General features: G+C 41.2%; 2 protein-coding genes across 3 annotated transcripts; one reads left to right on the top strand and one right to left on the bottom strand.

Annotated features, from left to right (window-relative positions):
* The first annotated feature begins 1,390 nt into the window (after window positions 1-1,390).
* Window positions 1,391-10,108, top strand: LOC133149787 (homeobox-containing protein 1-like). 2 transcript variants are annotated; one of them, XM_061271941.1, is made up of 10 exons: window positions 1,391-1,660; window positions 3,671-4,329; window positions 5,373-5,458; window positions 5,850-5,960; window positions 7,222-7,375; window positions 7,537-7,619; window positions 7,751-7,846; window positions 8,232-8,323; window positions 8,518-8,601; window positions 9,415-10,108. In XM_061271941.1, the coding sequence occupies exons 2-10, from the start codon at window positions 3,683-3,685 to the stop codon at window positions 9,556-9,558; spliced, it is 1,497 nt and encodes a 498-aa protein (XP_061127925.1). In that variant the 5' UTR covers window positions 1,391-1,660; window positions 3,671-3,682; the 3' UTR covers window positions 9,559-10,108. The 2 variants fall into 2 exon arrangements, with proteins under 2 accessions (XP_061127925.1, XP_061127924.1); XM_061271940.1 differs by having other exon boundaries at window positions 8,229-8,323.
* Window positions 10,109-13,298: 3,190 nt separating this feature from the next.
* LOC133149786 (kinesin-like protein KIF13B) lies at window positions 13,299-20,474 on the bottom strand (the record flags this gene model as incomplete). The annotated part of the gene is made up of 16 exons (XM_061271939.1): window positions 13,299-14,001; window positions 14,178-15,354; window positions 15,475-15,537; window positions 16,314-16,376; window positions 17,592-17,674; window positions 17,809-17,902; window positions 18,344-18,400; window positions 18,521-18,598; window positions 18,667-18,819; window positions 19,112-19,204; window positions 19,328-19,504; window positions 19,617-19,735; window positions 19,818-19,873; window positions 19,938-20,064; window positions 20,261-20,360; window positions 20,463-20,474. Coding segments are annotated over 16 exons (2,685 nt in total), but the record flags the coding sequence as incomplete, so codon positions are not given.
* Between the last annotated feature and the right edge of the window lie 4 nt (window positions 20,475-20,478).

Below are 20,478 nucleotides of genomic sequence, written 5' to 3'. Positions count from 1 at the left end.
TTTGATCGTATGACTATGTTGGAATGTTAACTAGAATAATTAACTTTGACTTGTTAAAACTTTCCACATTCCCTGCAGTTGTTAAAACTTTCCAAATGAAACATTCTTGCTTAGTTAGTTATCTAAAATGCTCCACTAGTATCTGTTTCCACAACCTTGTAAAACAAAGAGCTAAGACCCTCTGTAATGATTAACCAGTTTGCAGAGGTGACCCCCGAAACCTGTTCATTCTCACCTCCACCCCGCTTTCTCTGAATAGTCTCTTGCAAGAGGCGAAAGTCAGGCTGCTTTCAAGCACTTCTGTATCATACAAGGTGATGAAGGCTTTCTCCACTTGCAAGTGTAAAATGGCCAAACTGTCTCACGTGTGATTCTTGCATAAAATGTAGAGTGGGGAAAACTCTATCATGATTGACTTGTGGGGCTGATTTTTTTTTTTTTTTTTAAAATATCCCCTAAAATATGAGAAACTAAAGTCAGAATTCTGACTTTATTCTCAGAATTCTGACTTTAAAGTGGGAATTATCACTTTAATGTCAGAATTCTGACTTTAAAGTGGGAATTATCACTTTAATGTCAGAATTCTGAGGGAATAAGTCAGAAGTCAAAGTTTTATTCCCCCACGTATATGCACATTTGCATTTTATAAAATAAAGGTAGTATTTTACAAATGCTATTACTTTACTGGCTCGTCAATGGAAACGTTACTCACCTTACTACTTGATGTTGCTGCCCTCTGTTGTTTTCTCAAAGATTGTGCAACCCACCACCTACATCATCATGACGGGTCGTGATCAGGTATTCAGAGAGCTGTTGATAACGACATTCAAATACAGAATTTGGGTATGCATGAAAGTTGATTAGAGAGAGTGCATGTTAAGTGCCGAGGGGAATCGTGGAAATTAGTTGCAGGGTCGCACAAAAATGGACAGACTAAATACATGCAAAAATATCAACACTAATGAGACAAAAACAAAGCTTTGCAACTATATTTGTATAAATTAATATAGAATTAACAGAATATTTAGACATTGCTGTTGCTCCCTTTTCAGTATTTCTAGGGTTGCAAACATACAACATACAGTGTCCATTCGTCACGTTACAATACTATACGATTTCAAGATTATGTATGTTTTAATCACAAAGAATATTTGTTTTGTTCATTTAGGATTAGATAAGTATTGAACTGTTAATCATTATGATTGTAAAGCAAATAATGAGGTTCAGATTTTCGTTGAAGTTTTTAGCAGGAAGTTTTCAGAATTTGATCAAATACGATTCGATAATAAAGTGAGAGAATGCAAATTAACGCACTCAGTGCCAACTGTAGCGCTGCCTCCAGCAACCCCTCCTCTTCGTCCTTTAGGGGATTTGTAGTTTTTACTCCCAAGAAACTCCGTCAACTGTTGGAGAGGTTTTTTGAAGAGAAAACTACAATTCCCTCAGAGCTCCTCGAAAGTGCTGCTTGTCAATATGGCTGTTGTCAGACAGACAAAGCGGAGAGGCAAATAATTCGCCTCTGATTAGAAATCCTTGGGAAAAAAAGAGTCGAACGGGGCACTGACATCAAACTGCGTTATTACCGGGCCTCGGTTTAAGTCGAGGTGATCTTTTGATCGTTTCTTCAAGTTAGATGGTGAAGTGGACAATATAAACAGAGGTAAGTGTTGTAGTTTGGCATACAATGCACTGAAAATGTTGGAATATTAATATCAAACCATCGCTAGCAGCAGCGACAGTCGCCGCCGCGTCTAACGTCAGCAAGTCATCGCGTTGCCACGGTTAGCATGTATTGCTAACTAGTGCATACCGCATGCATTTTGCCAAACCCGCTTATTTGCTGTTATTACTTTTTAATGGTTCCCGCAGGCCTATGCGGTTGTCAAAAATATGGTTGGAATTTGTGTAGTGGTTTGAAGCTGGCAAATTTGACGTCACCTCGTACAGTATCCCCCTGCTATACATTTGCTAACATTAGCTATTTGGGCGTGAAAAATGGCATCACCGTAAGGCTTGCTTTGCTGTTCTTGATTTAACCTAAGAAAAATTTGGAGTTCCAACTATGCGACCCTAACTACAACTAAAACTCATGTTGGTAAGGTATTAAACTAAGTAGAAACTAGGTAACAGTAGTGAAAGACACATCGTAATCTAATGACATCTGACGAATATAATCTGTCAGTTAAATAAACATTGTCTCTATGATTCTGCGAGTTCAAATATATTTTCTCCTTCAATGCAAAGTTGCATTGAATGCGTCTTCCGATTAAAAAGAAGCTCCTATCCACTTACAGTGCATACAAAGTCTGCACACCTCAGTTTTGTGTTCAAAACATTTTTCGTGTTTATTGGATCCAATAATCTTTACAACCCAAATGTAAATTGGCAGTCTATCAGCCCTCTCTTTGCAAAACAAATGCTCTAAATTGGGAGGGCATCACCTATGCACAATCCTCTCCTGCTGGGGTTGGCCATATTAAAACTATTCTTTACATGATGTTTACATTCTTTACATCATTGTCATACCAGACATATTCACCTTTAGTATTCTAGCGGAAGTCTGGAGGTTTCACGCTAATGTTGATTAGCAATTTTGAACTGTTCATAATTCATAACAATTTGATAAAGGCGCCACTTTCAGCTGGGAAAATAAAACCAAAACCAAACGTCTTTTGGTGACGAGCAATGTTTTGTTTGTGCTAAACAGACTGTTTGGAATTGTGGCCAGAAAGATCAACCAGGATCTGACATTAAATATTTCTGAGTAGAGCCATATTGATGTATATAAGGGTGTGCACACTTGCACAACCACATTTCAATTGCTTACATTTATTTATTTACCTTCTCAGCATGTTTTTCTCACAGAGTTAACAATAATGGAGGAATAAGTAAATATGTTGGTCTCTTTTATATATCACAAACCATGCAATTGAACCTCTGTGTTTTGTGTGCAGGTCTTGAATTCCATCATTTAAATTTGTTGCAGTCTGTTAATAGTTAACTCTGTAAATGCTTGAACACGGATGGCTAATGATCACTCAGTGTCTGGTTTGGGAGTAAGCAAGTGCGCACAAAATCCAAACGTACCACTGCAGTCGTATTCTAGACACATTGATTTTTAGCATAGCAAATTGCTTATGAAAAGCATTGAGCGTGGGTGGTGCGCATGTCCAGGAGCTGTTAAAGAATGGCCGTCAGAATGTTAAGATCGAATCAGCTGTCAAGGTGACTCTGGCACTCGGCGTGTGTTGCTCGCTGGTTCCCAAAAATAGCTGATATATATTTTTTGTATGCCTAGCCCCTCCCATCCTTTTTCTTTTCACACTTCTATCTCCCACTCTTCATTTTCTTATCTGCTGCTGCTTTATTTTCATCTTGCCGTTTTTGTTCTCTCACTTTCCCTACAGTTTCTCTCGACTTTGCCTTCTATCTTGCCACGCCGCTTCCTGTCGCTGCCTCATCCTTCTCATTTTCTCTGCTGCCCATCTGCAGCTGCGTTTCTTTTCCACCCTTTCCTACTTAATCCTCTCATTTCCCCCTTGACAATCCCCTTCATCTGTCTATTTCTGTCTTCTTGCAGTTCTTTGCCTCAGATTCCCTTTGTATCTCCCCTGACCCCCCCCCCCCTCCCGTTGTCGTTAGGCTCCTAACCATTCCGATTTGTCTCCAGTTCAGCATCAGGATGTCTGACTTCAGCGAGGAACCTCGCTTCACTATCGAGCAGATAGATCTGCTGCAGCGGCTGCGCCGCTCCGGCATGACCAAGCAGGAGATCCTGCATGCGCTGGAAACTCTGGACCGGCTGGACCGGGAGCACGGCGACAAGTTCGGTCGCCGCACCTCATCCTCCTCCTCTTCCTCCTCCGCCTACATGGTAGGCGGGACAAACAGCTGCACCAACAACTCTGCCTCCAACAACACTGCCTCCGCAACCACCACCTCTTCCGTGACGTGCAACGGCGCCATCAACAATGGCGAAGACGGCGTCGGCGACCACTCCGCAACCACTGCCTCCTCTACGACCTCCAAGATATCCACAGCCACGCAGACGCAGTTTGGCAGCAACGGCGGGGGGCTCTCGCCCTCTCTTAGTAACAACTATGACACCTCCCCACCTCCAGCGCCGCCGCCACCCTCCACCATCTTGCCCTCACCTGTCTCACTGGTGGCGTTGTCACAGAATGGGCGTGACAGTCTAGCTGCCACACCCAACGGAAAGCTGTCTCCTCCTCGCTACCCTGTCAACAGCGCCGCAGCAGTAAGAACCTTTGGGTTCGAGCCTATAGAAGAGGACCTTGATGTTGACGATAAAGTGGAGGAGCTGATGAGGTCAGTAGAAAAAAGACCGAGGGCCCTCAATTCAATTAAACTGAGTTTTATTAAACTCTGCTTTTTTTTTTGGATTCGGATTAACTCATTTTAAACTTTGTTTTACTACTCTGACTAGCGCTAATCTTAGATTCAATTAAATGAATGTACAGTATTAACTTGTTTACAGCTGCTGAACTGACTGAGGATCCAAATCAGGGCGAAGAAGAATATGTGACGTGATCACAATCAAAGTAATCAGTTCAATTTTGCTGAAAATCATTGCCCTGGCAAGTTTATACATTCTGTGATGCTTCAAGGGAGCGTGGGCAGAAGTAACAGTGTTATTTACAATGTACCTGCATTCATAATATTTAATTGCAAAGAAAGACACCACATCATTTATGTTGGGGTGCAGGAAAGCTTTTCGGTCCCACCTCAGGCGATTTTATTGGCTCGACTTTGCAAAATGTCAAATAACATTAGGGTTCGAAATCACATGCTCACTGTAGCATTGTAGTCGCTACTTAGGGCCATTACGATCCATCAGTATTCTCCCGTTATCCACCTTTTCCTCAGCCTCTAAGCACTTACACATTAGCCCTCTCCTACCACCGTTAACCTCGAATGCCGTCATGCTTTGGGCCGTGTATTGATTTCGAGTTTCAAACTCGATCCAATTCACAAGGGCCCGGATATGATTCACGTTGATTTTCAATTCAGTTTCGGGTTTCATGCGGTATCAATTTTTCTTTCATTTAGGAAGAACCAATCCAGCAGATAGAAGAAACATTTTGCTCTAACTTGGTGCATCAGTAAAACGATGATGCAGTTACAGTAATCATGTCTGTTAATGAACATGACATAAGTATGCTTATGTGGAATAAAAACAAGTAATGTCATTTTTCACAGTCGGCAAGAATAACCAAATGTAGTAATGTAAAGTGTAATGTCAAACATCTTACCTGATTGCTTAGACTGTGGTGGGTGCTTTGCTTGTCCCTCTGCTTCTTGGCAGTCAGTATTTTTGTAGCTAGTAATGGTGGGTCGTTGTTTTTTTGTAGGAGGGATAGCAGCATGGTAAAAGAGGAGATTAAAGCCTTTCTGGGGAACCGCCGGATCTCGCAGGCTGTGGTGGCACAAGTCACTGGTAAGTACCAACCACATTTTTACATTTCATTCAGAGCATTTTCTGCCAATGTTACGTCTTGATGTCCTGTATGAACATTTTTACTTTGAACTTTCACAAAATGGCTGGCGAAGTTGTCAGTTGAAGAAAACGTCTATATCGGTGCATTTGAGTAGGGGGGATGACGAGACCAACCAACACTCGCGCCTTGGAGTACTTTCGAGTGCAGATGTATTATTTTGAATAACCCAACAGTACATTAGTGATGCAAGGAGCTACATTACAAATATCATTGCATTCTTCTCTTGTCTGCCCTTTTGTTGGCACAATTATTATTCAAGGGATTTGTCTGCTAACTGTGCCAGGGCTTGATGTAAAACACTCACTAATTTGATGTCTGGCTTCCTTCCAGGCATCAGCCAGAGCAGAATCTCCCATTGGCTGCTGCAGCATGGCTCCGATCTGAGTGAGCAGAAGAAGAGGGCCTTCTACCGTTGGTACGCGCTGGAGAAAACGACACCAGGTACAGTTTTACCTAGAAGAAGCAAATGCAGAGAATCTGGCGTATTTATCGTTTTAAAATAAATGAAGCAATGTGAAGTTTCCTCTTAGATGATTGATGAGATGCTCAAGTGTTGAACATCCTGAAATGGGCCTTCTGACGTGATTAGCGGGATACTATTGTGATTTACAAGTTTAGGATGAAATGTGAAACACTCTTGTTTTATAATTTATGCAGCCAACCTAAGGAGCACTTTCCTTACAAAAATATGTGATGCTGCCTCACTTAAAATATTTAAAGACGAGCTTTAATATTTCCCAATGGGAAGAGCCCTAAATACTGATCGGAGGTTTACGCACACTTTTAAAGCCACACTCCAATGCGGTTGCTTAAACAAGTGACATGCTGACTTGGCATCTCCAGTGTAAATGTGTGCTGTATCAACTTATAGACAGGCAGCAGACAGACATCCCACGCCTTGTCCTCTGCGGCATGCCCCTTGCCATCAGCACTGCAAACTGCTCTTTCGTTGTGAAATTTATGGGCGCAGTGAGCCCCGCCAAGCACCGCGCACACTTCCATCAATGCTGCAGAGGAAACGGATGCCCTTTTAATGCTGATTGCAAGAACTATTGCAGGGTTAACCAGTTTGGGTTGGGTTATGACTCTGCAAATGTGTCCTGCCTTTTAGCTGGGTGTCAATAGTATGGTTGCAGTTGGATGAGTCAGAGTAGGAGTTTGGTGTGATAATGCTGAATGCCTGTTGAAATGCCACGCCAACATTGTACAAAGAAATGATGGTTAATGTAACTGTGGAAATGTTGCTGCTTTGTAGTAGCTTACATCATTTCGAGAAGAGCATGGAGGTAAACAACTGAACATTACACTACTTTAAATGTACACAGCAAGAGTATAGATTCTGTGAAAACCGATTTCATTTTTCTACCGGATATTTTGTGTTTTATTGTATTTTTTTTTTTTTAATTCATTTAACTTGTTTTTTCCATGTCAAACAAATAAGAGAAAAGCCCAAAGAAAAGGTTCCCTTAATTTAATTATGTAAAAATCTTATCAGGATATACGTACGTGATTATTGGTACATTCAATTTTGGCCGTATCGTACTTGGGTTGTTAAAATTGTGATGGAATTTTTGTAATCATGGTTTTGGCTTAGACACAATTGTGAAAATCAGAATGTTCCACACAAAATATTCCCATTGAGAAGTGATGATACCTGTGTATTCTACTCGGAGCAATGCTCATTTCTTTTTGTCGACGATAGGTGCCACTCTGAACATGCGGCCGGCGCCATTGCCTCTGGAGGAGATGGAGTGGAGGCAAACTCCTCCTCCACTGGCCACAGCCCCGGGAACTTTCCGACTTCGGCGGGGAAGCCGCTTCACTTGGAGGAAGGAGTGTCTGGCTGTGATGGAGAGGTGAAGAGACAAGAGAGTTAAAAGTTTTTAACAAAATCCCATAGATCCACACCCACCAATAAAAACACTGGCTTGATGGTAGAAATTAAAAACACTCTATTTGGTTGTCTTGGCTCATGTGTAAAATAATTCATTGAGCCTGCTCCTTGTGCCATTTATAGCTACTTCAACGACAACCAGTACCCAGATGAAGCCAAAAGGGAGGAAATTGCCAACGCCTGTAATGCTGTTATTCAGAAACCAGGTAAACTGCAGGTTTTGTAAATTTAGTATGTGAATCACAATGATGGTACGATGTGAAATTTAATCTTTTAATTGATTGGTAGACTTTGCATTGCATTGAGTTGGTGGAATGCCACGTCTGATCTTTTTCAGGGAAGAAGCTATCTGATTTGGAGAGGGTCACTTCCCTCAAAGTTTACAACTGGTTCGCGAACCGCCGCAAAGAAATCAAGAGGCGAGCTAACATTGGTAATGTATCTTTGGGAGCGAACAGTTTCTTTGAAGCATTGAACATTTTTTTTTTTATATAAGCCTTTATGGGCTTGTTACTTATTTAATAAAAAAAATATTTTGTGTATTTTTCATATAACAGAAAAAGTTTATAGATGAGAGGTTGGCTGAAAATACTACTTTAAATCTAGTTCGGTGGTAGTAATAGAAGTATCATCCAAGTTGGTGAGAGAAAGGCTCCAAAGTTGATTCTGACTCAACAATTACTCCTGAAACTACCTGTACGTTGGTTTGTATTGCTAAAAGTACCTCAAGTGGCAAGTCACTGCTGCACTCCAGTTCTCACTAAGAATTGCCATTGATCGACAGTAAATGTCACACTGTGTCCTTTTCCTCCAAGAAGCCACAATCCTGGAGAGTCATGGGATAGACGTGCAGAGTCCAGGAGGACACTCCAACAGTGACGACATTGACGGGAACGATTTCACAGACCAGGTACAGCAGCTTCCTTTATCTCCAACAACTTTGTGGACCTACCGTCGTCTTGACACTAATACCACACAGTCATCTAACTCTGAAAAAATACAAATATGAAGAGGTGGGTTGCTGAGTGACTAAATATTACTTGGTCCGAATTGTAATTATTGGTCGATTTTATTTTATTTCTCAAACTATACTTTTCCTTTTAGGCATGTGATCTGCCATATTTTGACAAGAGACCTCTCAGCCGACAATTTGGCCTTTACCGCTTGGAGCCCAGCTCCCCTACACAGGTAACATTTCACATTTAGTCACATTAGTCATGATCACTTTTTTTCTTTTTTTATATATATATAAAATCAGTCACCTTTTCAATCTTTAACAGTGGGATGGTCGACAGGATTTGTCAAAAGTTGCCTGCTTGTAGTTTGGTGATCCAGTCCAGAAGTCCAGAAATAAAATGGGGGGAAAAAAAGCTCTTAATATTCTCGGATAAACAGTCGCACTGTAAAAAGCATATACAAACATAAAATCAAAACCTGTCTGACACATATTGGGGATGAAACTAAAGAAAGTAAAACAGCCGCTGCAGGTTTTTTTTTCATATATATATACATACATACATTTCATGTTGTGCTATTTTTACCACCTGAGATGTCACGGAAGGCTTCTAAAAAATGTTTCAAAAGCCTCGTCAAGTGGTCTCGGTTCACTTGTTTGTTGTCCACAAGGCTTTGGGTGATAGCATTCACACTCCACCAAACCAACTGTGCGGGAAGGGCAATCAGCTGAACCAACCTGACAAGTGTGAACACATCTGGATTAAGACAGCTAGCACATCGTCTTATATTTGTGTGGTATAGTTTAGTCCTGATGAAACATTGGAAATAATCTTTCAAATGTTGACGTTACAAGAACATAAATAGCTCAATTTGCTGAACGAATTCACACAATCCTATCAAATAGGTCATTCTTCAATTCAGAGGTCCCCAGGGAAACTGCAGCATACCGCAGCACAGAGAGAACTTGACTCACTCAACAAATTCTGGGACAAGTGTGGCAACTCGCAAATTGAAACTCATATTCTCCCCTTCATCCTCTCTCAGGATGACAACGCCGCTCACAGCGAGCACCAGGATCCCATCTCCTTGGCTGTGGAGATGGCCGCAGTCAATCACACCATCTTGGCCCTGTCTAGAACCGGAGGGGTTCCCAGTGACATCAAGACAGAAGTCCTGGAGGACGACTGAACGGCGAGAGGGGAGGAAGCAACAAGAAGCCAAAGGGAAGGAGGAATTTTAAGGTGCATTTTCCAGCGCAGGGACCTTACCTGGAAACTAGGAGCTTTTAGAGGACCCTTGTGTGTTTGGATATATCTAAGTTCAGTTCATTGCTAGAAGAAGACCCCTACTTAGAGGTATTACATACTTCAGGTTTAAAGACAAAAAAGTTCCTGGGCCTCGTAAAAGTACTTTCTAAAAAATCCAGGAACAGAATTTAGGATATGGTTCCCATGGTCCAAACACGCAACGTTCCTCCAAGAGTTCCTAATTCCAGGGTGTTCCTTGTTCCTTCCGAGACCTTATTCCTTCCAAAACCGAACCGACATGACTGATCGTCTCAACTTCCTGATGTATTAACTAATCGTACAACTAAAGAAAAAGGATACTACCATCCCTGAAAAAAAGATAACGTAGAAGTCCTGGCCTTTTCTCACAACCAAGTTCCAGTTGTTTCCCGTCCTCTTCGTCCCTGAACACTCTCCTCTTCTTTTCCTCCCCCACACTCCTCCTTACCTCTTGCAGCTGGTCGCCTGAGCCAATCCTCACTCAGCTCACTCAACCTCAGAGACATACTCAATAAATGTTAACTGTATATATGATAGATAGGTTCTTCTAGTACTCAGTCACCCGAACCTACTGGTGTTCTACCTACCTACTCTCGCAACTCACACCTTGTTATTGTGCAATTAACGACAGGAGAAGCCTCTGGATGATGTCTTGTGGAGAGCGTCTCCTCTGTTAGAGTAAAATCGATTGGCAGTTTCTTTACCGGCCATCCCAACGCTCTGAATGTTCTCAGCTCTCTCGCCGGATGGAATCGATGCGGTTTTCTGCTATCAATGCAAACCTGAAGATGGTTAGCCTTAAGTTCAAACACGCTCACTACAGGACGGCTTTGCATGTCAGGAATCACGAAACGTATTTTACAATGATATATTTTTTTAAGTTTCCATTCTGCAGCAGAAAGTCAACAATCATTGTGATATTTAGCTCGTTGATGAATTAAGTGCTTGAGGCAATGAAGAATCAGTTAATGTGATATTCAAGCAACGTAAGCTATCTACTAATGGAATTTGTGCTTTTATGTTAACGCCATCCATGCCAAAGGAAAAGATGCTGTGATGAGGTTGACTCAAAGTCGCCTCTCGGCACCACAGACTGGTCTCATCATGGACATCTAAAGCCATTTCTTAGAATGGATTTGGCATATGTGTTCTTGGGCCAGTTTGACCCAAATAGGGCAAGTTGTAATGCTTGCTGGCAGAGGCTGGATGTATAAGCGTGACTTGTCCACCTCTGATAATGGCCAAAGAATGTGATAGGAGCTTCTTTTTTTTTTTTTTTTTTTTAATAATTAAGTACAGCAAACTAAAACCCTACGTGGAATTGGTTTGGTCTTTGCCATGTAATTAGCTCAAAGGTTAAACCACCACTTTTAAATGCAGGTTTTTCTCACTGTGCGTAGCTCTCTCTCTCTAAAAAGGACAAAAGTGTCATTTCTTTGATGACGCGGCAACTTTTCAGTCACACTGAGCTTGGCACTTTTTGACCAAAGGAATAGATTTACATCACGGGAAAATGCTTATTTGTGTTATTTTGTTTCACACAAAATGAGTGGAACATCATTTGCTCTAAATGTTCTTATATTCACAGTGGAAAGTGATTTATTCTTTTTCTCAAGAGGAATTCATAGAACCGAAAATAGTAACAAATAAATGTAGCTTATTAAAATGACTAAATTAATGTACATCGACAACGTTTAAAAAATGTTTGAACATTTGGGGACATTTAAAAACAGGACAAAAATTCATTTAGGTTAATTGTTGAATTATCCTTGTTAACATAACACTTAAACCCATTTTCCCAGTGTAAAACTATTGCTTATCAAGAGGCCCAGGAAAAGAATATGTGATGAAATAATAGTTATATTTGGGAACTGTCGAAATGAACTGATTTGGACGCATCACATTCTGTGTTTTTAATGACAACATCAAAAGTGTTTATCAAAGCTCCCTTTCATGCATTTCAAAAAGGATTTAAAAAGGATTTTAAGGTTAAAAAAAAAAAGTATTTATACTCATTTTTATGGCTAATGTACAAAGTGTTTTGAAAAGAATCATGCTTGTTGTTAAATTAAGCCTTTTTAAGTTCACCAGATTTTTTTTACATGTATTTTCTATTGTGTCATTCATTTTTAGACTGAATGGCAGTCTTCCTGTTTGTGTCTGATTTATGTTGTGAAAGACAAATAACAATGCACCTTACGAGGAAAATGTTAAGCTTTTGACTTCAACTTGATGTGATCTTGTCCCTTCCCCTGAAGCCAGACTGCATTGTGAAATGAGAGCGTTTGGATGTTTCCTATTGTGGGAGCACTGGCACAGAAAAAAAAAAATCACTGAAATATTAGGGCAATAGTCCGGTTCAAGTATTTGAACCCTCCTTCCCGGTTTTGCCTTGAGACCACCACAATGGATTTGAAATAAAACAAGATGTGATTGAATTCTAGACCTAAAGATCCTGTTGAACGTAATCCAATCACATCATGTTTTTCCAAATCCATTTGACTGTCATTAGTTTTTCCAAACCCAAGAGTGCAAAATGATAAAATCGTTACCGTTGAGGAAAAAAAATCGCCATGTACTTGTGCAAGATGACTTTGGCACACTTAAAAAAAAAAAGATATAAAGCTCACTTTCTTTGCCATGCACACAAGAGTGCATCTGGAGATTCTCACTTGAAGCTGCTTTCAAATAAATTGTTTATATTGTTTCAGAGATTAAATAGCAGTACCAATTCATATCCAACAGTATTTAACCTGAGTGTTCGGGATGGACGAAATGAGTGCTCAAGGACTGAATCGGATGTATTTCATTTCCAGTAAGGTGGCTGTTCTGAAACCGAGGCTGTAACCCTGACGCTGATATCTCCCCCCCCCCCCCCCCCCCCCACACACACACAAAAAAAAATCCCCAGCATCAATACGTACTCCAGTCGTAGTGCTTCTTCTCCAGGGATGTCCTCTCGTGGTAAGTCAGGGTTTCCATGTTACAGGTCCCTCCTCCGTGTCCCCTGTATAACGCCTCATCCAAATATAGCTCAGAAAAAGAGGACTGAATGCTGTTGTTTCAATCTCGAAAGCTATGTTATGTTCAATTTTATTGTATTGCCCATTTTGAAATTTAGTGCCTTTTTTGGACAGTAGACTGTTCTGTAATTAAGATGTAGTATATATACATTTTTGTACAGTTTCTTTGTTCATTTTTTTTAACTTGTGTTTATTTTTAGTATGATATATATACTGTACAAGAGAATAAAGCTATATCACAGAAACCTTTGGATTTATTATTTTGTGTAAATCACATGTTGCTTTATCGCAAATATTTATTCATTAAAAAAAGGATGTCTGCATTGGTCACTTTTTACTCATGATAGTACTTTTAATTTTGTAAATATTGACAATTGGGTTATGAATCGTTCTCAAATAGGATTTTTTCTTGATATGGGTGAGAACAAATGTTAGCATGCAGTTAGAGGGGGGGGCAATGACTTAAATGCTTCCTTGCCCATTTCTTCAGTAACTAAGGAATTTGTTAACAAAAAACAGCATGATTTTATCGCAGCGATTTAAACATGAGTTATGTTGGATTATGTGAATTTAATGTTTTTTATGGATTTTTATTTGTCACTTCAAATTGGATGCTCTGTGTTTTTAAATCGTTTAATTGCCCTCTGGGAATAAGACATGATTGTTTCATATCAGAAAATGACAATTTATGTTACATCACAAAATCTGAGACTCTTTTTTTTTTTAAATGACGTTAAAAAGCTTTGCACAGTTGGTGACTCCCAAACAATCAAGGCACACAAAGATCAGTACAAAAAAAAAACCCATTAAAAATGCTTAAAAGTAATTATAGAAAACATAACCCTAAAGCAACAAACCTTTTCCATGAAGCCACCTTAAGATTCTAAATTCAGTATACAACTGTTAATGCAAAAACAGTTACTTACTTGGCATGTAGCATTACAAAGTGTTCAAGTGAACACATCCAGGATTGAATGAAAACTGGGAGAAATGGGTCATATCTCCACACATAGAAAGACATTTAACATCAAATACGTGATGTAGAAAACACTTCCAAGCCAAATCTGCACATCTTCCCATTCTCTCCTGTCAAGAATTTTGATGGTCTTCTGCAATATTGCGAGACGATGATGCACCTTTAGCCAGAGCAGTGAGCGTCGCCAGGTTTGGCGCTGATCCTGACAAGTTGGCGCTGCGGCGCTTCTGTTGCTGTCGTCTGCGTTTGCCGCCACCCCGGGTCACCCTGTCCGGCCGGACGAGCACTCCGTAACCTGGATTACAGTGGAAGTAGTGCTTCCCGCCTACGGAGCCGTCATTCTTTCCTGGTAAAGGACACAAATATGATGACTACAAAGTCAAGATGAGTGCTTTTGTTTTTCTGGAAGGGGCGGGGTATTGCGAGGCACCGCTCTTGTCCTCTAGAGGTTTTATGAATTCTAACTGGTCAATAAAACAAAAGGCAAATTTACTTTGAGGCTTTGGGACATTTTCTACTCACCTGCAGGTACCTCAAGTTCCACTCCCACCCACATGCCCTCAGCAAAGTCTGTGGGTCCCACGTAGCGCACGATGCCTCTTTTATTGGTCCCTACAGTGACAAATTCCCCTTCTTTTATCCAATCGGGTAGAATGACCGCGGAAGCTGCCTCGCCTTCCTCGCAATCTAAAATGAGCTCCAAGGGCTCTGCCAGATTAGAGTCCGATTTTGTAGAGGTGCAGGTGTCGGTCTGAACAGGCTCCCCCTCCGAGTCACCGAGTATCCGTTGGAAGGACTTGAGGTCAGACGACTGGACTTTCTGGATCTTGAAAGGCTTGACTGCTGCTGCAGATTCGGAGGGTTGCACGTTGGGTTCTGCTGAGGCATCAAGGTTTTCTAGGTGGACTTTATTGCTGGGTGTTGAGATGGCAAAAGCACTGGTGTTCTTCAAAGAGGATTTTTCCTGAGGACAAGCTAGTGGATCAGAATCCCCCAGCGGGACTATAGATGGTTCAGAGGCCATTTGGGCAGGCTCTTCCAATTTGGATTGTTCGTTCTTCTTTAACACTTCTTGAATTGCTTTAGTTGATTCTTTCGTATTCATTTGAACTGTTCCTGTCACAGAGGTCTTTGGTTTTGAGTCTGTTGGTTGTTGCACTTGGACTATAAATGAATTTGTGAGTGACAGCTCACCGTCTGATTGTGCCGATTCCATCGAGCGGTGTTCTAAATGCACTGTTGGTGGAATGTTGGAGTCTACGCATAGAGACGGAGCTTTGACTTCATGGACAAGAGATGGATTTGGTTTCTGTTGATTTAAATCAGATGAATTGTGATTTGGTTTGGACTGCGGTAGGTTGGTGTCCTCCGTAGCTGCCTGGAAAAACTCTTGAGGTTCAGATCCAGAGCCACTGTCAGATTGCAAGGAAAGTCTCTGTATCACTTTATTTTCTTCTTCATCTGTCACGGCCTCGTAGCTATCAGCTTTTTGGCCTGACGACGGAGGATGGTCCCAGCTCAGCGTGTAGACGTCAGAGAGCGTCGCTGTGGAGATACTCGTTGAAATGTAACCACTTGACGCTTCGCTCATGGAGCTCTGGGTGGAGTCTTCTGTCTCTGGGATGATTGGTGGGGGGAGAGGCACTAATCTGGGACTCTCCTGGTGGATGGCAGGAGGGCTGATTTCCTCAGTAGGAACCTAAAGGGTAACCATGGAAAAATATCAGTTATTGCAAAGCATTCAAGCAGAATTCTCCAATCTCCATTGACACATACAATTGAAATAGTACAGTAGTAAATAACGCAAACTCCGACTTACTTGCCGACGTGTGTTCATTCCCTCTTCAACACTGGCTGACTGCACCATGATACGAGGCACATTCTGCAACAGAGGAGCAATTTTAAAGACTTGACTTCTGTTTTTCCAACAGGTCTCACGGTAGACTCATGAGTGGACTTCTATTTTAACCTCTCTCCACCTGCTCATGTTCGAAATGTCGTTCAAAGCGCATGCCCGAGCAATTTACCGCTGTGACAAAATCATAGATCAGGCATCAGTGAGCTGGTAAGACCAAAATAGAGCCTGGAGGAGAAAGTCCATGTGTGATCAGTAAGACAGATAGTGAAATCACACAGCCTCAAAGAAATTGAAAGTGGGATAGCTAACCAGGCCATCTGTTTCATTATTTTAGGCCTGCGCTTTTCATCCATGTAATGAGGTCTGTATTTTCAAGTTTCACAAAAGAGAAGCATGTATTTAGTGTACCGATTAGCGGTGAAGATGGTGGTAGGAGGCAAATATTTGTTTATCAGATCCCTCAAACAGACAATCACGCTAAAACAATCAAGATAATAGCAGTGTAATTATAATTGCACCCATGATCGTTCATCCAGTTCTCTTGTACTGCCACTCGACGCGAGTTGTTAGCTGATGAAATATTGTGCCATTGGCTTTTAAAAAAAATTTTTTTTCCCTCAATGAACATCATGAAAAATATCACAATCTCAAATCTGGAGCTTTTTTGGGGTGGGAGTCCAAAAGGTTATATTCTGAGGCAGCACACAAGCTGATAAATAAATTTAATGCATTCATGGCAATCTGAGCAATCATTTTCCATGCAGCAGTTGAGGATTAAGAACTAAGGCAACACAACCTACATGGACAGTAGAGAGTAGGTCAAACACATCTATCCTGTCCTGCTGGGGCTCAGGACAGCCAACCTGAAAGTTGAGACATGCAACACATCCAAGATGCCACTTTGAAATACTGTACAGCTAAGGCTGTCAATATTGAATATTTTTTAGAATGGATTATTCAATCAATGAATTGGACAAAATTTTACTTTGCATGTATTAGCCCCCACCTCTCATTTCCTGCTTATTTTGTTTTGATTAGTGATAAAAAATAAATAACAATTAAACAATATCACACAAGAGCAATGAATGTTTTACTCACCAAACTGATTCAGTTAATTGTGCGGTTATACTTTTCCAAAGTAAAAGCAGACTTTTGCAAATGTCTCGTTTTGATTAAACACAAAAGACAAACAACCTATTTGCATGAACGAGAAACGAAAGAAATTAAATGAATGGATAGTGTTGAAAAGCCGATATTAGAAGATTTGGACAATTAAATATGGCTCAAAACGATTACTCGATTCCTAAAATAGCGGTCGATTAATTGAGTTGTACGACATGGAATGTGACTTACGGGTTAATTACATCCCGTAAGACCAGTTTATTTCTTTACAGACTATTTTATTAAGTGTTTTACAACACAACCTGGTCAAAGTCTTAGGTGCCGCAACCATGGCATTGGCAATCTTTGTTTCCACTGCACATGATTTCCTTGATTAGCTTCCCTCCGTGGGCCGTGGAGAGAAGCCACAAACTGTGGCTTAAGGTGCTCATCAGACAACGGGAGTGCTGTCGTGTTTTGTACCGCAGTGAAGAGCTTTGACTCGTGCTTCTCGATGGAACAAACATAACAAGGTTCGGTTCACCTGCTCCTAATTACCGCTCCTTTTACACAGTGTGCTCCTGTCTCATTGGGGGTTGTTTGGAACACGCTTTCATGGCAAACAGCACATCATAAAACACATTATGCAACCCATCAATCATTTGCACCCTAAGTGGTGCTACTTTGCATTTCTAAACAGCTCGCGCTAAATTACAAAACTTGGTTGTACATGACTCAGTCATCACGTTGACAGTGTGTTTCATTAGCACCATCTAATGCATTGCATTTTTTTTGGGGGGGGGTCGAAATAACTAGGATCAAGAATTACAGTGAGTGAATTATCAATTTTTCCTCTCTCCGATATTGGTCAGTAAATTCTAAAGTCACATTTCCATCATATATTTTATATCTTGAACGTGGTGATGAACTTGAAATCCCAAATTAAAGAGTAAAATAAATCCCGAACTGGAGACTACCTGTTGATGGACAGTCGCCTGTTCTCCACTATCTTCTTTTCCACCAGAAATCAATGACTTCAGGAGATTAGGAACGGGCTTCACTGAAAGAAGACAAGATAGAACAGAGTCTAAAAACGTGTTGTAGAAAAGCTAACAAACGGTTGGTAGAGAAGAGGTGATAAGAACTAATGAAGGACAATTTGCCATTACAAGAAGCTCATTTGCTAAGTCGCACCTTTGTCTGGGGTCAGGCTGTGCGATATGGAGCTGGGCAATGTGCGCCTGGACTGAGCAGAAGCAGCGGAGAGGTCCTGGTGACTCTCCCAACCCTGCACAGACACAAACAGTTTGCTATGGGTGGCCTGCAAGCACTACATTGGCTACCCTTGCTCAATATTGTGCTGATACCAAGATCTTTTAAAAGAAAAGGACCCGTCTCACTATTATAGCATTTAGGGTAATAAAAACTAGACTTATAAATCTGTAATGTCATCAGAATTGATTGGAGTCAGCAATAAGACTTTACAGCAAACAGGATCTCCTTCACTGCAGGGATGTTCCCCAATTTTTTAAAAATAATTTTTGGGGGGAGACTTAACTTTTCTGTTAATGATTGGTTATCAGTAAGTCGCTGGTTTGTGATTGGCTCCAAAACCCTGTTAGTGTAAAGCCTTTTGAAAACATCGCGAGCAAGTAAGAGAAATTCCAATGCTGAAGCCTTTTAAGAACAACAAAAATACAAGGTGAAGCTGAAGTACAATGCTTCTCACCTTGAAGTCACCGAGTTTATGAGTTGAAGCGAACACATCCAGATTGCCGACTGAGAGCTGGGTGGAGAATTGAAGACGCAGCACGTGGTAGAGTTAGTGACGGTGGTTAAGGCCAGGGGTGAGGAGAACCGCAAGAGGGCCATTAAGATGTTAGTTACTCAGAGATGCCTCACTTACCCGGTTGACGTTTGGCGAGCTGAGGCAGCGTCTGGGAACTTTCCCTCTGAGTGCTAGTTGCTCCCTCACGGTTACCTCCTACGCATAAAGGTTAAGTTAGGCGGGGGAGTCCATTTATACGCTGTGTATTCACTCCACGCCACAACCTGTCGCAGTCTGTCGAGAGTGAGGATGTTCTCCACAGCCAGGACGCTACGCAGGTATTTCTCGATAGCTGCCTCACTGTCGCCTGACTGGTCATCATCTGCGCTAGCGGCTAATCGGGCCAGCATCTCTCGGTCTTCTGGCCCATGGAAATCCTGAGGGAGCGAAGGTACAAATCAGTAAAAGGGACAAGTAATATTTAAGGGAAGTATCCCCAGGTTCAGTATTATTTGTGAATATAAATACGTTATCAGCTCTCATTAGTTAATACATAGCATGCATTTTAATTTGCTAAGGTAGTAATGGAAAAAACAGAGTCCGCTTGGGTCGCCAAAGTAAAAAAATAATATTTATTTATTTATTTTACAATTAAGTTATGTACTTTTTGTAGATTTTGAGGGAAGAATATTCTGGATCTATATAAAATGCTATAATGCAGACACTTACCCCTGGTATGTTTGAGACAATTTCAAAGGTGACGCCACATCCTGGGATGGTGCTGCGCTGGGACATCCTCTTCAGAAGGCTCTGAGCAAAACCCTACATCACCAACACAAACACAGTGAAAAAGGGTTCTACCCAAGTCCTTAAATTAGAAAGGTTTATGTAAATCTGCTGACAAAAAATAAAAAATAAAAACAAATAAAAAAACAAATAGCTTACCTTTTTCCCAGTGACGTTGACACAAATGCGTTTCCTCAGAATCAGCTGCATGTGGGCAGGGTGGCTCAACTCAACCACGACACGGATCGTGAGGTAGACCCTCTGCTCACCAGATGCCACACGGCTGAGCTCAGGGCAATCGTGTACTGTTGAATCCCAGGATGCCTCCACCTTTACCTAGACCACACAGCAGAGAAAATGTATAAATGCTTTTATCAAATATTAATTAACCCCCTTCGTAATTTACTGCTCTTCGATCACACTGAAAAAACAGAACATGTCACCTTACTTCTGAATCGTCGTGTTTGACAACGTGAAGGTCAAAGAAGTCATCTTCATATTCCCCAGCAAGATATGCATCGACACCCCCGGCGAGAGGGGCAGAAAGGTTCGACTGGAAATCATCAGCTACAGACCAAACCATTAAAGAAATGAATTCACTATTAATTCAGTGAACGACAGTGTTGTTGGAAGATTTAAAGACACCAACCACTGAGATCCAGAAACAGGACAGGAATGTGTGTTTCCATTCCTGGTACAGGAACTCTATAAGAGGAAAGTATCATTGTTTGGTTGTATTGAATAAACCACCAATAGGACACACACACACCTTTCAACTGGTGCTCCAGGAATGCCACTGCCAGCTGACGGCACCAAAACGGCATTGCGTTCTTCGGTGAGTGTCAGGCGGCACTCCAGCAGCTGAGACTCCCTTTCTAGATCATCTTCTGACTTATCTGTATGCACAAACACAAGAGAAATCACTGTTTGGTAATGAAAGAGCGGAGATAATGTGAGTGTTTCTCCCATTAACTTGAAATGTCTTGTCAATTAAAATTAAAACCCAAAAAAGTTGATGTGCTGCTCACTGGTAGTAGAAGTGGGAAGATTCACACTTCCATAAAACAAAGGAGTGTTTTACGACATGAGTACCTTGTTTGGACACGATTTTCTGCAACTGCTGGTCTAGATACTCCTGGCGCTGAGTGAGTGTCGCCAGCCACTGTTCCCGCATTCTTTCCAAATCCTCTTCCTTCACAAAAACACATCAGAAATAGCCTTTTGATGTTCTGCTCACCAAGTAAAACATTAGCTAATATGTTATCATCTGTAAGAGCAAACCTTGAGCACTTACTTGGTAACTGTCGATT

The sequence above is a fragment of the Syngnathus typhle genome, unplaced genomic scaffold (genome assembly GCF_033458585.1).
Source record: "Syngnathus typhle isolate RoL2023-S1 ecotype Sweden unplaced genomic scaffold, RoL_Styp_1.0 HiC_scaffold_477, whole genome shotgun sequence".
Taxonomy (NCBI): domain Eukaryota; kingdom Metazoa; phylum Chordata; class Actinopteri; order Syngnathiformes; family Syngnathidae; genus Syngnathus; species Syngnathus typhle.
The sequence above is the reverse complement of the archived record's forward strand: the minus strand, read 5'-3'. Positions and strand labels throughout refer to the sequence as shown.

Bases quoted from the DNA above. Each gene is read 5' to 3' on its own strand.
- LOC133149787 (XM_061271940.1), top strand. From the start codon at position 3,683: ATGTCTGACTTCAGCGAGGAACCTCGCTTCACTATCGAGCAGATAGAT. The intron at 5,459-5,849 runs GTAAGTACCAAC...GCTTCCTTCCAG, and splicing joins TGTGGTGGCACAAGTCACTG to GCATCAGCCAGAGCAGAATC. The intron at 8,602-9,414 runs GTAACATTTCAC...ATCCTCTCTCAG, and splicing joins AGCCCAGCTCCCCTACACAG to GATGACAACGCCGCTCACAG.